Raw genomic sequence first — 18125 nt, 5'->3', positions numbered from 1 at the left:
GGCTGGGATGAGGATCAGCACCTCTAAATCTGAGGCCATGGTTCTCAGCAGGAAACCGATGGATTGCCTACTCCTGGTAGGGAATATGGTCTTGCCCCAAGTGAAGGAGTTCAAGTACCTCGGGGTCTTGTTCATGAGTGAGGGGACAATGGAGAGTGAAATTGGCTGGAAAATTGGTGCAGCAGGGGCGGTGTTGCATTCACTCTAACATACTGTTGTGACAGAAAGGGAGCTGAGCCAAAAGGCGAAGCTCTTGATCTACTGCTCAAGCTTCATTCCTACTCTCACCTATGGTCATGAGGGTTTGGTCATGGCCGAAAGAACTAGATCGTGGGTAGAAGCGGCCAAAATGGGCTTCCTCAGGAGGGTGGCTGGTGCCTCCCTTACAGACAGGGTGAGAAGTTCGGTCATCCGTGGGAAGCTCGGAGTACAGCCAGCACTCCTTTGCATTGAAAGGAGCAAGCTGCCTCCTGGACGCCTTCCTAGGGAGGTGTTCCAGGCGCGTCCACCTGGGAGGAGACCCCAGGGAAGACCCAGGACTAGGTGGAGAGATTATATCTCCACACTGGCCTGGGAACACCTCGGGATCCCCCCAGTCAGAGGTGGTCTTTGTGGCACGGGAGAGGGAAGTGTGGGGTCCCCTGCTAGAGCTCTTGCCCCCACAACCCGATCTCGAAAAAGCAGTTGAAGATGAGTGATGAGCGGTATCCAACAGGCTTTCAAGGCATTCCAGAGAGCAGCCCAGTCAACCAAGGCAAAGCTTTACAAAAATCAATGAAAACCGCAAAGAACTATGGTCAACATCTTCACTTACTCTGAATGAGTATCAGTCTATAGTCTGTCATTGAAACATTTTTACAAACTGCAAAGTGTTGATACACCACTGTGAATTATGTCTCAGCCTTATACAACTATTCAAAGTAGTTGGACCAGTGGGACAGTACAGCCAGAGCAGTGGAGGACTCAGACATGACACAGAACACAGACATGACAACTGCCGTGGGCACCACTGATACAGACACACACACACAGACACACACACACAACAGGTGCACAGGAAGGGATGCACGAGGAGCTCACACACAAACACACAAGGACCAAACACCACACATGACTCGGGAGGGGCACATGGTAAACTGACATGGGTTTTGATTATGTCAGTCTGCCGTGTGCCCCTCCCGAGCTGACACCACAACAAAAGGTCCATTTCAGGTTGTACCAGGCTCAAAACCTATTAGCAAAATGTTATGCAAATTCTAAGTTTTGTTAATAGATTCATGCCTAATTATCACATTATGGGGCAACACGTCATATTTCCAAGAATCCAGTGGACATTGATATTGATATTGATATTGACATCAATGTTGAAGTCGGCACAATCAAGACTATTCTATTTACTAATCCTGTTAGTGGGAAGCCTTCAATGAGCCTTACTTGGCTACAGCTACCACCCTGGAATGTTTCCCTCCCTCCAGTACCAGGCTGTTGGTGGCTCGTTGGTGTGTAAGATCCTGGTAGGAGGTTCAGCCTTATACAAAGTAGATGTACCAGTGGGACAGCCAGACTAGTGGAGGACTCATGCTGTTTAAAGGGCAGGAACAAAAAAATTGAAAAGGGCACATACTGCATATTTGGGGCTCATCAGTGTGCAAAACCCTTTGGTAGTATGAAGAAATATCTTCACCCTTGGATAAACGTGAGGCTCCCCACAAGTGCCTTTCTGAGAGAAAATCACTCATGAAATGCCCTCTTGGATAGGTCTACCCTTCCAAGTGAGGAAACATGAAGTGCCCTTCAAACCCTTGCAATGGAGAGCAAAACATGACATCTTGACATGCCAACATATTCATTTAATATATTTGTGAAACAAAGTTGATGCATTACAGCATATATTTTCCCATGTAGAAATTACATTTTGATGAGTCAAAATCTGATTTAATGGTTTAATTTGATTTAATGTATGTACACTCCTTGGCTCAATTTCAAATTCTTTTCATTTATATAGCCTAATCAAATGAATTAAAAGCATACTATGCCAGTATGCTAGCCATACGAAAGGGAAAATAAGTGCGTCTTAAGTCTGGACTTGAAAGTCTCTTCAGAATCTGACTGTTTTATTGACGCAGGGAGTGCACGATAAGAGAAAGCTCTGTGACTCGCACACTTTTTATTCACCCTATGGACACAAAGTAGTCCTGCACCTTGACAATGCAAAGCCCAAACCGGTACATAGTGTTTAATTAGGTGAGCTAGGTAGGGAGGTGCCAATCCGTGAACAATTTTATAGGCTAGTAGCAAAACCTTAAAATCTGATCTCACTGGGACAGGAAGCCAGTGAAGAGATGCCAAAATGGGTGTAATGTGGTCAAACTTTCTGCTTCATGTCAAAAGTCTGGCAGCAGCATTTTGAACCAACTGAAGACCCCTAATGCTGGACTGCAGTAAACCAGAAAATAGAACATTGCAGTAGTCCAAACTAGAAGAGACAAATGCATGAATCAGGGTCTCAGCATCAGCCATAGACAGGATGGGACGAATCTTCGCTGTATTTCGCAGGTGGAAGAAAGCACTCCCCGTAATATCTCTAATGTAGTGGTCAAAGGACAACATAGGATCAAAAATTACCCCAAGGTTCCTCACTTTGTCAGTGTGATGTATGATACACAAGCCTAGGCTAAGCGTTAACTGGTCAAATTGATGCCAATGTCTCACTGGACCAAGAACCATAATTTCAGTTTTATCAGAGTTTAAAAGTAGGAAGTTGCAAGACATCCAGCTTTTCACTGATGCAAAGCAATCCTCTAAGGATTTTATGTGGATGAGATTACCAACAGTTATCGGCATGTATAACTGAGTATCATCAGCATAGCAGTGAAAGGGTGAAAGGTAACCTCAAAACGCCGCAATATGTGCCCAAGGGGTGCTATATAAAGGCAGAAAAGCAGGGGGCCTAAGATGGACCCCTGTGAAACACCAAATTTCATGTCACTAAGGTTAGAGGTAGTGTTATTGTACAAAACACAGTGAGAACGACTGGTCAGGTATGACGTCAACCATGCAAGGGCATTCCAAAATGATAATCCCAGTAATCCCAAAATGATTCTCCAGCCTACTGAGTGGAATATGATTCATTTAATTTCCTTTATTTACCCAGGTAAAAAACTCATTGAGATTGACATCTCTTTTCCAAGAGTGACCTGGCCAAGACAGCAGCCAAAACATTGTTACAACGGTGAGACAAGACAACAATCAAACACAATTTCACACAAGAGTAAAACAGTTAAAACCATTAAGACCATTAAAAACCACAGTGAAATTCAGCATGTACTAGAAGCATTCACAATGTCCAATAGTGTTAGTTTCACGTTCCTTTAAAAGAGATTTAAATTCACCCAAAGTCACAGGATCAGTTAATTTCAGATCCTTTTGGAATTTGTTCCAAGAAGCAGGGGCAGCCCTGTTCAGCCCTTCCCAGTTCAGTTCTCACCCGAGGAACTGACATCTGAAATGTTTGTTGGGAACGTAGGCCGTAAGATGGTTGATTTTTAAACATATATACACACAGGTAAGATGGCAGGAGCCCAAGAATACATTTATAGACAAATAAAAACCAGTGTGACAGTCTACGAGCAGACAGAGATGGATACTCGGCTATAGAATACAGTGTACAATGGTGAACACAGTTTCCACAACCAGTGATAAAATGCAAAGCACTATGGTACACACTGTCCAGTTTCTTGAGGTGCTGTAAAGTTGCATTCATGTACAATAAATCTCCATAGTCCAACAAAGGTAAAAAAGTTACAGAAATTAGACGCTTTCTTACAAGAATTGAAAAACAGGATTTGTTCTGAAAGAAGAAACCCAATTTCAATTTTAGTTTTCGAACTAGGCCCTCAATATGGGGTTTAAAAGACAAATCTTGGTCAATTAATAAGCCGAGGTACCTGTAAGTTGACACAATTTCTATCTCTGTGCCCTCGGTGCTTTTTATCTTGGGGAGATTTGCGGGTAACCATTTTGCATTTGAAAAAAGCATTACTTTTGATTTGTCTGCATTTAAAACCAGTTTAAGATTCGTCAAATGAGACTGAATTATATTAAAAGCTGATTGTAAAACTGCAAACGCTTGTTCAAATGTGGCAGAAGAACAATAGATAACTGTATCTTCTGCATAAAAATGACAAGATGTATTGGATATATTACAGCAGAGATTATTAATATAAATAGAAAATAACAGTGGGCCTAGGACAGATCCTTGGGGAACCCCTTTTGTTATTGGAAGAAACGGAGAGGAAGACCCTGAGAAATGAACGGATTGCATCCTCCCTGATAAGTAATTACTAAACCAGCCCAGAGCTTCTTTAGAAAAGCCAATCACAGAGAGTCTGTTTAAGAGAATGGCATGATCAACGGTATCGAAGGCCTTTGACAGATGAATAAAAAGTGCAGTGCAATATATTTTACTGTCAACAGCCTCGATTATGTCATTGAGAACTGAAATGATGATCCACAGTATCAAACGCAGCACTGAGATCTAACAGCACCAGAACCGTAGTGGTGTCAGAATCCATTGCAAGCAGAACATCATTCACCACTTTAGTGAGAGCCATCTCAGTGGAATGATATTTTCTAAAAACAGACTGCAGTGGCTCAAAGAGATTATTCTCAGTAAGATAGTCCACGAGCTGCCGTGAAAGCACTTTTTCCAGAATTTTAGAGCAAAATGATAGATTTGATATTGGCCTATAGTTTTTCAATACACTAGGGTCAAGATTAGATTTCTTAAGAAATGGTTTAATCACTGCAGATTTGAAACATTTAGGAACAGATCCAGAAGTTAATGAGAGATTAATCATTTCCAGCACAGTCGGCCCAAGAGTGGGCCACAGGTCCTTAAACAGTTTTGCTGGTATAGAATCAAATAAACAGGTTATGCTTTTTGTAGCTGTTATGAGTTTCATCGGCACGCCTAGTGAGATACTGTCAAATTCTGTAAATCTAGGTAATACCTCAGTAATGGCATCCACCTAAATAGCAGGGTCTAGCGGCTGGGTTAAGGCATGCTGGGATATGCTCAACCTAATGTCTTCTATTTTCTTTTCAAAGTAATCCAGGAAATCTTGTGCTGTAAAAGCAGAGCGAACTACAGGTGGTTTTCCAAGAATAGGTGTTGCCACCGTGTTGAACAAGAACTTTGATTTATGTTTGTTTTTGTTGATCAAATCAGAGTAATGGGTCCACTTTGTGGCCAGTAGTGCATGCTTATAGTCTAAGATAGCATCACGCCACGCAAGGTGGAATACTACTAATTTTGAACTATGCCATTTCCGTTCTAGACCTCCAGCCTTATGCTTGAGGTCATGCAAGTAATCAGTGAACCAAGGTGACTGTGTTTGGGTTTAACAAAGGTGGTGCAACCATGTTGAGTGCAGTTTTAAATGCTGAGTTTAAACTATCCACAAGACTGTCTACTGATTGGGCATTTGCCAAATGTGAAGCTAAGGCCTCAGGCAGTCGAGCTTCAAGTTCAGTCTTAGTTGAGCAGTTGATGCATCGTCGTAGTGATAAATAAGTTGTTGTTCCAGTGAACACGGCAGCAAAACTGTAAACCTAATAAGTGAGTGATCAGAGACCATCGATGCAAGAGGCATGATGTCAATATTCATGACAGCAATACCACGTGCGAGAAACAGCAATACCACATGCTCACTGAAGGCTCATCTGATATCTGAGGGCATTCTGCATAGCTTCCAAACACCTTGTCGTCTGGACACTGGCTACTCCAATACAGTCCTGAGCAGGACACAGCACAGGTTTTGGGGGGAAGGTGATTTATTCATAAGGAAGACAAATTTAGAAGTGAACACAATGTGAAGCCATAGAATAATAACAGCAGGGAGTTGACATGGTGTAAAGAGGAATGACAGACCAACATGCACATGAGACCATGAACCTTGAAAGGACAGGAGCAGTTGGACCTAACTAAACTAAACACCCAAAACAAACTGCCAAAGACTGTGAATTAATCTGATAAACAGAGACATGATGAGTAAATTGGAAACAAGTGATTAAAACAAGGTGGCTTAGTGGTTAGCACTGTTGCCTTACATCAAGCAGCGAGAAGGTCATGGGATTGATTCCCACCTGTGGCCTTTCTGTGTGGAGTTTGCATGTTCTTCCCATGTTTGTGTGGGTTCCCTCTGGGTGATCCAGCTTCCTCCCACATCCAAAGACATGCAGGTTAAGTGAAATGGAGACTTTAAATTGTCTGTAGTCTGCAGGTGTGAATGTGTTTGTTTGTCTATGTGGCCCTGTGACAGACTGGCATCCTGTCCAGGGTATACCCCGCCTCATGGCCTGTGACTGCTCCAGCCCCCCACGACCCGATCTTGGATAGGCAGTTGAAGATGTGCGTGTGAGTGGTAACAGATCATATGTAGGTGTGTAGGCAAGGAGGCAAGACAGAGTACAAAGCATAAAATCCACACAGCACAAGAGAGAGACAACAGGGATTACAAAATGAGATTATTACATTAGAGTAGATTTCAACAATTATATAAAAATATTACAACATATATTTATAATGACATAGAAAATATCCTTTAATTAACTGATACATACCAACTCTGTGATATCAGTTAGGTGTTAGTGCTCTCGGTTGAAACATCGTCAAAGCTTCTCAGTAAACAGCCGCATGTAAATAGATGACAGATACACAGAAATAGTTAAAAATCTAAAACTACTTGTGTATGTGCCAAAACAGGTTTAGATCAAAACATTCCTGCCACTTCACATTTCATGGAACTTTGCAGATGAAGAATCAGTCAGCATTTTAACTTATTAGTAACTAAGCATGTGAGACTGACAGAAGGAAACTTGGTGATTTTTGATTTTAAAAAAGAGGCATCGAACATAAAATAAAAATGTGAGAACGTTCCCGTCTGTAGCAAAGAACATGAATACGTCATGTGCCAGAGATATCAGTATCAGCGAGGTCTCTGTGTGTGTGTGTGTGTGTGTAGGTGGATGTTCTCAATGGCATCATTCAGAGAGCCTTGTGACTAAAACAACAGTCACTATTATTTCTGCTGCACTTTGTTTGGGAATGTCTCACACACATGCACACACGTGCATCCATCTGACACCACAAGCACAAAGCCAGCTTGTGTCATACCCATCTTCTGGAATTAACATGATGTTTCTGCAAGCTGCAGTACTGACCATAAGAGCAGCAGAATAAGTAAGTAACAACCAGCTAAACAAAGTGTTGGAAAGGTTTCAGGTGCAGCACTAAGAGGTTTCTTCACCAAGTGGCTCGGCGACGGAAAATACAAAGCTGCCATGTGATACTGGCACAGAGACAACATCCAGTACTGTAGACAAGTCTGCAAGTTGTTTTGCAGGGCATGACCCACCAACATGTCTGTGACCCAGACCGTTCTGCAGAGCACCAACCACCAATATGCCCGCAACCCAGACCGTGATGTAGGGCACCAACCACCAACGCGTGCGCGACCGAGACCATTTTTGCAGGGCACTAACCCCCAACCTGTGCATGACCCAGACTGTTTTGCAGGGCACCAACCACCAACGTGTCCGTGACCCAGACCATTCTGCAGGGCACCAACCACCAACGTGTCCGTGACCCAGACTGTTTTGTGGGCACCAACCACCAACGTGTCCGTGACCCAGACTGTTCTGCAGGGCACCAACCACCAAGCAGCCGTGACCAAGACCGTTCTGCAGGGCACCAACCACCAACGCCTCCATGACCCAGACTGTTTTACAGGGCACCAACCACCAATGTGTCCGTGACCCAGACCGATTTTGCAGGGCACCAACCACCAATGCGTCCGTGACCCAGACCAATTTTGCAGGGCACCAACCACCAAGCATCCGTGACCAAGACTGTTCTGCAGGGCACCAACCACCATGGATCCATGACCAAGACCGTTCTGCAGGGCACCAACCACCAACACCTCTGTGACCCAGACCATTTTGTAGGCACCAACCACCAATGTGTCAGCAACTCAGACCGTTCTGTAGGGCACCAACCACCAACGTGTCCGTAACCCAGACCATTCTGCAGGGCACCAACCACCAATGTCTCTGTGACCCAGACCATTTTGCAGGGCATCAACCACCAACCTGTACACGACCCAGACTGTTCTGCAGGGCACCAACCACCAACATGTCTGTGGCCCAGACCGTTCTGCAGGGTACCAACCATCAACGCGTCCACAACCCAGACCATTCTGGATGGCACCAACCACAGGGCACCAACCAATAACATGTCTGCAACCAAGACCATTCTGCAGGGCACCAACCGCCAATGTGTCAGCAACCCAGACCCTTTTGTGGGCACCTAGCACCAGCGTGTCCGTGACCCAGACCGTTCTGCAGGGCACCAACATGTCTGCAACCAAGACCTTTCTGCAGGGCACCAACCACCAAAGCGTCCGTGACCCAGACCATTCTGCAGGGCACCAACCACCAATCTGTACACAACCCAGACCGTTCTGCAGGGCACCAACCACCAATGTGTCAGCAACCCAGACCATTGTGCAGGGTACCAACCACCAATGTGTCCGCGACTCAGACCGTTCTGCACGACACCAGCCACCAATATGTCTGTGACCCAGACCATTCTGCAGGGCACCAACCACCAACGTGTCCATAACCAAGACCATTCTGCAGGCACCAACCACCAACATGTCCATAACCAAGACCATTCTGCAGGGCACCAACCACCAACCTGTACATGACCCAGACCATTCTGTAGGGCACTAACCACCAATGTGTCCACAACCAAGACCATTCTGCAGGGCATCAACCACCAACACGTCCGTGACCCAGACTGTTTTGCAGGGCACCAACCACAAATGCGTCCATGACCCAGACCGTTTTGCAGGGCACCAACCACCAATGTGTCCATGACCCAGGCCATTTTGCATGCACCAACCACCAATGTGTCCATGACCCAGACAGTTCTGCAGGGCAACAACCACCAACATGTCCACGACCAAGACCGTTCTGCAGGGCAACAACCACCAACATGTCCACGACCAAGACCGTTCTGCAGGGCACCAACCACCAACATGTCCGTGACCAAGACCGTTCTGCATGCACCAACCACCAACGCGTCCGTGACCCAGACCATTTTGCAGAGCACCAACCACCAATGTGTCAGCAACCCAGACCATTTTGTGGGCACCAACCACCAGCATGTCCGTGACCCAGACTGTTCTGCAGGGCACCAACCACCAACATGTACATGACCAAGACCTTTCTGCAGGGCACCAACCACCAAAGCGTCCATGACCCAGACCATTCTGCAGGGCACCAACCATCAACATGTCCATGACCCAGACCGTTCTGCAGGGCACCAACAACCAACACCTCCTTGACCCAGACCATTTTGTAGGGCATCAACCACCAATCTGTACACGACCCAGACCATTCTGCAGGGCACCAACCACCAATGTGTCAGCAACGCAGACCGTTCTGCAGGGCACCAACCACCAACACGTCCGTGACCCAGACTGTTTTGCAGGGCACCAACCACAAATGCATCCATGACCCAGACCGTTTTGCAGGGCACCAACCACCAATGTGTCCATGACCCAGGCCATTTTGCATGCACCAACCACCAACGTGTCTGTGACCCAGACAGTTCTGCAGGGCACCAACCACCAACGTGTCCACGACCAAGACCGTTCTGCAGGGTACCAACCACCAACATGTCCACGACCAAGACCATTCTGCAGGGCACTAACCACCAATGCATCCGTGACCCAGACCATTTTGCAGGGCACCAACCATCAACGCATCCGCAACCCAAACCGTTCTGCAGGAAGGGTGGATTGAGCTGCGTGTCTGGTGTCCCTGCAACCCAGACCCAGATTAGGGCAGAAAATCAATGAATGTCCAGCATCACACTGGCCATGATGAACAATAACTGAATCTACATTTATATTTTCTGAATTGTACCATACTGATTTGCAGGATGTACTGTATCTCACAGTGAACACATTTGAAGAACTACTGAATTTAAAGGTCAAATGAAACCTTTCGTGTTCTAGAGTTTCAAGTTATAATCCATGGTCTGGACAGCTGGCGGTTGAAGTGTTACCTGGAAGTCATTCATCAGACCGTACTGACAGCCCCCTTCTTTGCATATGGAGAAATCGTAGCCCAGTGTGCAGGCAGCATCGGTGCAGTTCACTGTGTCGCTCACCGTGTCATTGTGGTCACCTGTAGCATCTCTCACAATGCAGGAGCCTGGGGGAGAAGAAGGCCAACAAAAAGTATGGAACGTAAATTTTGCTAGTGGTGTGCAGTGATGTGCAGTACTGCTGATAAAAAAATAGTGTCCTTTCTTTGACCATCACAGTTGGCATTGTAATTTTTTTGTCAGTTAGGGGTCCAAATCGGGGTATTATGGAAGTATTGGTATAAGACATTTGGTACATGTACCAATAATTGGCTAAAACAGTAGCAGCTTAAAAAATAGACAACAGAAGCACATCTACAGTGGAAAAATAATACTAATGCTTTGATTAATGCCACCCAAAAACCACACAGTGTCTGTCTGAAGATGGAAGACACTGAGATAGATGAAAGATCTATGACCAGCAATATGGTTTCATGCTGAGAAAGAGCACTACAGATGCAATGTTTGCTCTGAGAATACTGATGGAGAAGTATAGAGAAAGCCAGAAGGAGTTACACTGTGTGTTTGCAGATTTACGGAAAGCTTATGACAGGGCGCCAAGAGAAGAGCTATGGTATTGTATGAGGATGTCTGGAGTGGCAGAGAAGTATGTGAGGGTAGTGCAGGACATGTACAAGGATAGTATGACACCGGTGAGATGCGAAGTAGGAATGACAGATTCATTCAAGGTTACACAAAGGATCAGGTCTGAGTCCTTTCTTATTCACAATGGTGATGGACAGGTAGATGGATGAGATCAGAGAGGAGACTCTATGGACTATGATGTTTACAGATGACATTGTGATTTGTAGTGAGAGTATAAAGCAATTTGAGTCTCGCCTGGAGAGGTGTGGAGATACGCTCTGGAGAGCAGGGGAATGAAAGCCAGTAGGAGCAAGACTGAGTACATGTGTGTGAATGAGAGGGAGCCCAGTGGAATAGTGCCGTTAACAAGGAGAAGTGGTGAAAGTAGATGAGTTTAAATACTTGATGTCAACTTGCACAAATATCGGAAAGTTTGGTATAGAGGTTAAGAGGTGAGTGCAGGCAGGGGTCAGGGTTCTCACATGGGTTTTTTTAACAGAGTAATGAGATGGAAAAATTGCCTTAAAAAGCTGGGGGTTTGGGGGCCACGTTTGCATATGGTCTCATAAGGGGCCTTCTTTGTCAGTCTAAATAGCTCTGGAATTAACTTAATTAGACCAGCATATTTTTACCTTTTACATACTGTATTTCCAAAATATTGCACTATCAGGTACTTAATCTCACAATGGCACCCAAATCATGAGCTCACAACATTTCCTGAAATTAAAACAGTTACATCTACAACATTTATACCATAGATTTGATTAAAGAATGCTCACGCAGTAAAATCAATCTATATACTTGGAGTCAACTGTCCAAAGTAATGGAGAGTGTGGTAGAGAGGTGAAGAAGAGAGTGCAGGCAGGGTGGAGTGGGTGGAGAAATGTGGCAGGAGTAATATGTGATCAAAGAATATCTACAAGAGTGAAGGGGAAAGTCTACAAGATAGTAGTGAGACCAGCTATGTTGTACGGCTTAGAGATGGTGACACAAACAAAAAGACAGGAGGCAGAGCTGGAGGTGACAGAACTGAAGATGCTGGAATTCTCCTTGCGAGTGATGAGGATGGACAGGACTAGGAATGAAGATATCAGAGGGACAGCTCAGGTGGGACTGTTTGGAGACAACATCAAAGAGGCGAGATTGAGATGTTTTGGACATGTGCAGAGGAAGGACCCAGGGTATATTGGGAGAAAGATGCTCAGGATGGAGCCACCAGGCAGGAGGAGAAGAGGGAGGCCAAAGAGGCCATATTAAACAAATATGTAGGACTGCTTTTTTGCATTTACGCAATATCTCTAAAATTAGAAAGGTCTTGTCTCAGAGTGATGCTGAAAAACTAATTCATGTATTTATTTCCTCTAGGCTGGACTATTGTAATTCATTATTATCAGGTTGTCCTAAAAGTTCCCTGAAAAGCCTTCAGTTAATTCAAAATGCTGCAGCTAGAGTGCTGACAGGGACTAGAAGGAGAGAGCATATCTCACCCATATTGGCCTCTCTTCATTGGCTTCCTGTTAATTCTAGAATAGAATTTAAAATTCTTCTTCATACGTATAAGGTTTTGAATAATCAGGTCCCATCTTATCTTATGGACCTCATAGTACCATATCACCCAAATAGAGCGCTTCGCTCTCAGACTGCAGGCTTACTTGTAGTTCCTAGGCTTTGTAAGAGTAGAATGGGAGGCAGAGCCTTCAGCTTTCAGGCTCCTCTCCTGTGGAACCAGCTCCCAATTCAGATCAGGGAGACAGACACCCTCTCTACTTTTAAGATTAGGCTTAAAACTTTCCTTTTTGCTAAAGCTTATAGTTAGGGCTGGATCAGGTGACCCTGAACCATCCCTTAGTTATGCTGCTATAGACTTAGACTGCTGGGGGGTTCCCATGATGCACAGAGTGTTTCTTTCTCTTTTTGCTCTGTATGCACCACTCTGCATTTAATCATTAGTGATTGATCTCTGCTCCCCTCCACAGCATGTCTTTTTCCTGGTTCTCTCCCTCAGCCCCAACCAGTCCCAGCAGAAGACTGCCCCTCCCTGAGCCTGGTTCTGCTGGAGGTTTCTTCCTGTTAAAAGGGAGTTTTTCCTTCCCACTGTCGCCAAGTGCTTGCTCACAGGGGGTCATTTTGACCGTTGGGGTTGTTACGTAATTATTGTATGGCCTTGCCTTACAATATAAAGCGCCTTGGGGCAACTGTTTGTTGTGATTTGGCGCTATATAAATAAAATTGATTGATTGATTGAAAGAGGAGGTTTCTAGATGTGCTGAGGGAGGACATGCAGGCGGTTGGTGTGACAGAGGAAAGTACAGAGGACAGGGTGAGATGGAAATTATTGATCTGCTGTCATGACTCCTATTGGGAGGAGCCGAAAAAACAAGAAGATTGAGTGTTGGACGTCCACTGATATATACTGTATTGAGTTTTGAGAAATGATATAGAGCCCTGCGGTCAGTAGCACAAATTCCAAAAGCATGCATTTTTTTTAGCCACATTCTTGGTTTCCCTGTTGGTGGTAGTGGAGCACAATAATCCAGCATGAGAAGATGTTTTGCATCTTCAGCTACCTTCACAGAGTATGTAATGGGAGCTGGGTTGATGATTATCTCATTAGTTCATTTAGCATGTTGAAGCAATTTCTAGAGATTTTTATTTCACATCATTTGTTTGGCTTTTTAGTACAGAATGCGTTCTCTCTGCTACGGCCGTGCTGTGCCTCTATCAGAACAGTGTTGTGTCAATGTCACAGTGAAGTGTCCAGAGGGCGTGTACAGTAGTGTTCAGAATAATAGTAGTGCTATGTGACTAAAAAGATTAATCCAGGTTTTGAGTATATTTCTTATTGTTACATGGGAAACAAGGTACCAGTAGATTCAGTAGATTCTCACAAATCCAACAAGACCAAGCATTCATGATATGCACACTCTTAAGGCTATGAAATTTGGCTCTTAGTAAAAAAAAAAAAAAAAAGTAGAAAAGGGGGTTTTCACAATAATAGTAGTGTGGCATTCAATCAGTGAGTTTGTCAATTTTGTGGAACAAACAGGTGTGAATCAGGTGTCCCTTATTTAAGGATGAAGCCAGCACCTGTTGAACATGCTTTTCTCTTTGAAAGCCTGAGGAAAATAAGACATTCAAGACATTGTTCAGAAGAACAGTTTGATTAAAAAGTTGATTGGAGAGGGGAAAACTTATACGCAGGTGCAAAAAATTATAGGCTGCTCATCTGCAATGATCTCCAATGCTTTAAAATGGACAAAAAAAAAAAAAAAAAAAAAGACATGTGGAAGAAAACGGAAAACAACCATCAAAATGGATAGAAGAATAACCAGAATGGCAAAGGCTCACCCATTGATCAGCTCCAGGATGATCAAAGATAGTCTGGAGTTACCTGTAAGTGCTGTGACAGTTAGAAGACGCCTGTGTGAAGCTAATTTATTTGCAAGAATCCCCCGCAAAGTCCCTCTGTTAAATAAAAGACATGTGCAGAAGAGGTTACAATTTGCCAAAGAACACATCAACTGGCCTAAAGAGAAATGGAGGAATATTTTGCGGACTGATGAGAGTAAAACTGTTCTTTTTGGGTCCAAGAGCCGCAGACAGTTTGTGAGATGACCCTCAAACTGTTGTGTGGGCCGCTGAAGAGGAGGTACTGCTGGCCCACCACCACCAGTCGGCGCCCTGCTTGGAGTGCGGGCTTCAAGCATGAGAGGGCGCCGAGACAGAGAGTGACAGCTGTCACTCGTTTACACCAGCTGTCACCAATCACCACCAGCTCTACAAAAGCCGGATCATTACTCCACCTCCTCGCCGAGAAATCAACTACCGTTGAAGGTAATTTCTCCGCTGTGAGTAAGACTGTGTCTTAACCTGATCTTTGTCTGCAGCCTTTTTCCTGAAGTCGGAGATAACTGGAGTGGCGTGTAGTGGGAGCAGCGACGTCTTCGCCTCCCACTCCATCCAGATAAGTGACTGACAGGAGCTGCTAGAGTGTTCCTATTTCGGAGGTGGAGGTTTTCCCTCCTTGAAGACCTGCAGAAAAAGGATTACTGGGTGTGTGGATACACACTCACCATAACTGTTTTGTCATCTTCTGCCAGCAGTACCAGGGTCTGCAACCGAAGACGGTGACCACCTGGGGACTCAGGACTTGGCGGCTCCGGTGTTCTTCAGGCTGTTGGTGGTGGAAGCTGTGTGGGTCCCGGCTCTCCGATCGCCAGAGGTCTCCTATCTTCGAGCCTGCCCGCACGTCACCTTGTGTACAATTGGCATTATCTGTGTCTGTATTTAGTTGTGCGATTCACAACATTAAATTGTTGCTCTTTGTCTTATCCATTGTCCGTTCATTTGTGCCCCCTGTTGCGGGTCCGTGTTACGACCCTTTCCCAACACAAACTCTAAATTCAAGCCACAGTTCACAGTGAAGACAGTGAAGCATGGTAGTGCAAGCATCATGATATGGGCATGTTTGTCCTACTATGGTGTTGGGCCTATATATCACATACCAGCTATCATGGATCAGTTTGGATATGTCAAAATACTTGAAGAGTTCATGTTGCCTTATGCTGAAGAGGACATGCCCTTGAAATGGGTGTTTCAACAAGACAATGACCCCAAGCACACGAGTAAACAAGCAAAATCTTGGTTCCAAACCAACAAAATTAATGCCTCGCAGATGTGAAGAAATCATGAAAAACTGTGGTTATACAACTTAATACTAGTTTAGTGATTCACAGGATTGAAAAGCAGTTTGAACATAATAGTTTTGAGTTTGTAGCGTCAACAGCAGATGCTACTATTATTGTGAACACCCCCTTTTCTACTTTTTTTTACTAATAGCCCAATTTCATAGCCTTAAGAGTGTGCATATCATGAATGCTTGGTCTTGTTGGATTTGTGAGAATCTACTGAATCTACTGGTACCTTGTTTCCCATGTAACAATAAGAAATATACTCAAAACCTAGATTAATCTTTTTAGTCACATAGCACTACTATTATTCTGAACACTACTGTAGATTAATACCTGTGGAGATGGCCACGGCCACATAGGTGAGTCCGGTGATGAGGATGGCCAGTAGGGTTCCTTTCGGGATTGCTGACTGAGGATCCTAAATAAACAAGATGACATCGGCATTGTGTGACTTCAGGATGGAACCTTAATTTTAATGACAGAAAGTTAAAAACCACTGATTCAAAGATCTCTTCTGAATGTTTAAATTTTGTTTCATCTCTGTCTAAAACACTATTATAATCCAATTCCCCCCAGATTAAAATGAGATTATTGTAGTTTTACTCAATTGTTGCTGCCACACATGCATCAAATATAAAAATTAGCCTGGAATATAAAAAAAATAATGCTGCTAATGCTTATGGTGTCTGGTCAAGATTTGTCAGGCACACAATTGCAAATAAAGATGAACTCACTGTGAGATCTCCTGAGATGTTGGCTCCAGCCAAGATACCAGTGGCTGCTGGAAAGAAGATGGCAAACACAGAGAAGAAGGTTTCATCATCCCTGAAGTCTGGACCCATGTTCTCTAGGAAGATAGATGCTGTTGGAGAACAAAGGCAAAACTGAGTCAGATGAAGGTTTTATTTATGTTTGACTTCTTACACTTCTTATGAATATGGTTCTGTGTCCACCAGAAGACTAGCGAGACCACATTGAATCAAATGAAATGTCAGATTAAATTCAAGATGTGTTCCTGGACGGTGCCACTGATGTTGGACACTAACTGTGGTAGCCAAAGAATCCCTTGGGCTCCTTGCTTTCTGCTGGTATGAAGGTTCCTATGAAGTAGTTGCCGATGGCTGCCAGGAGGATCACTAGGAAGACAATCTGAGCCTGACAGACAGAGAGATAACCTGTGAATGTGTGAATTCCAAAGGCTCAGATAATCAAAGACAAATAAAATGATTAAAGATTTGGGAAGCATTGACAAAAATCTTTAACGGACTCTTGCAGGAATATTCAGCTTCTTAAGACTCTGAACTCTGAAGTAAAGAGTTTCGTTATGAGCAAATATGAGTCACAAATCAACCATATGTAAGACTCAGCATCAGTGGCGGATCTACACTGAATTACTCCCCGGGTGCCACCCGCCCCCCCACCGCCCATAAAAAACAGACAAAGTTTTGCTCAAACAGCAGTTTTTTATTATTTTATTATTATTTTTAATATTTTAGAAGTGCCCCCAAAATTAAAATTAAAATTGACATCAAAAGACTGTAAGCTACAATATAACTCTTATACTTGTACAAAACATCCATGAATTGCTAGTTTGAATAAACATGCCCTCACATGCTAAAATGTCTCTCGTTAGATGCTTTATTAATCTGTCTATCAGGGAGGAACTATTAGCGCTTTATTAAGGTGCCTAATTGTCTCAACATTTAGCTAAATATTTAGCTTGATGTTTGTAAAACCACCTAAAACAGTTCTGCATTTTTAAAGGTGAAAAGTGGTCACACCATTTTCTGCCTAATTTATATCTGTTGTCAACCGTCAGTCATATTGACTCGGGGTGTAGCACCAAAAAGATCATCTTGTTTGACTATGTGGATCAGTCTTAGATTTACATCCTCGGAGACATTTCTGACATATGAAGACAGATGCCTGTTGTAGATGTGAGTGATTCTGCACTGCTGACTTTCCTTCTGGCCCTGGTTTCATCGTTACAGTTTCTGATGACAATCTGTCCATTTCTGAGTCCTTGTGATATTTGTTCCTGAATTTTTTTGTTTGTAAGTGACCATTATCTGATCTCACAGCAGTCATAAAGCCAAATGAAATCAGAAATAAATCTGATCTTCAAGCACATACACAAAGGAAGGTAATAGGAAAAATATATAAATTAGGGAATAACCCTGTTGTGTCTGATGATTTGCGGACGTTACTGCTGGATTTTTACAGTCCCAAATTGAGTTTGAAAACGGACATTTGTGACCGTAAAATCGAGCATTAAGATCTGCAAATCATCAGACACAAGGGGGTTATTCCCATTCTAATCCAATGCCATCGTTTGCACGGTTTATTTATTTATTTATTTTGTAAGTAATTCGACCTGGATCTGTGTTTTCAGCGAAAGATCACTTCACCACTGAAGGCTACATCTAAACCCGCATAATACACTCAACAAAAATATAAACGCAACACTTTTGGTTTTGCTCCCATTTTGTATGAGATGAACTCAAAGATCTAAAACTTTTTGTTGTGTGGCCGCTGAAGAGGAGGTACTGCTGGCCCACCACCAGAGGGCGCCCTGCCTGAAGTGCGGGCTTCAGGCACGAGAGGGCGCTGCCGCCTCAGGAACAAGCCGTGGT

At 43.9% G+C, this 18125-nt stretch overlaps 1 protein-coding gene across 1 annotated transcript in view; it reads right to left on the bottom strand.

Annotated features, from left to right (window-relative positions):
• The window catches only part of LOC117511174 (solute carrier family 12 member 2-like), a 146368-nt gene that overhangs the window by 61385 nt on the left and 66858 nt on the right, over window positions 1-18125 (bottom strand). The window contains exons 7-10 of the mRNA XM_034171159.1: window positions 16539-16647; window positions 16227-16354; window positions 15826-15910; window positions 10136-10284 (exon numbers count right to left, since the gene is read on the bottom strand). Coding sequence (XP_034027050.1) covers window positions 10136-10284; window positions 15826-15910; window positions 16227-16354; window positions 16539-16647 — 471 coding nt within the window. The remainder of the gene's footprint in view (window positions 1-10135; window positions 10285-15825; window positions 15911-16226; window positions 16355-16538; window positions 16648-18125) is intronic.

The sequence above is a fragment of the Thalassophryne amazonica genome, chromosome 5 (genome assembly GCF_902500255.1).
Source record: "Thalassophryne amazonica chromosome 5, fThaAma1.1, whole genome shotgun sequence".
Classification (NCBI taxonomy): Eukaryota; Metazoa; Chordata; class Actinopteri; order Batrachoidiformes; family Batrachoididae; genus Thalassophryne; species Thalassophryne amazonica.
Note: the sequence above shows the minus strand (reverse complement) of the source record. Positions and strands in the feature narration are given on the sequence as shown.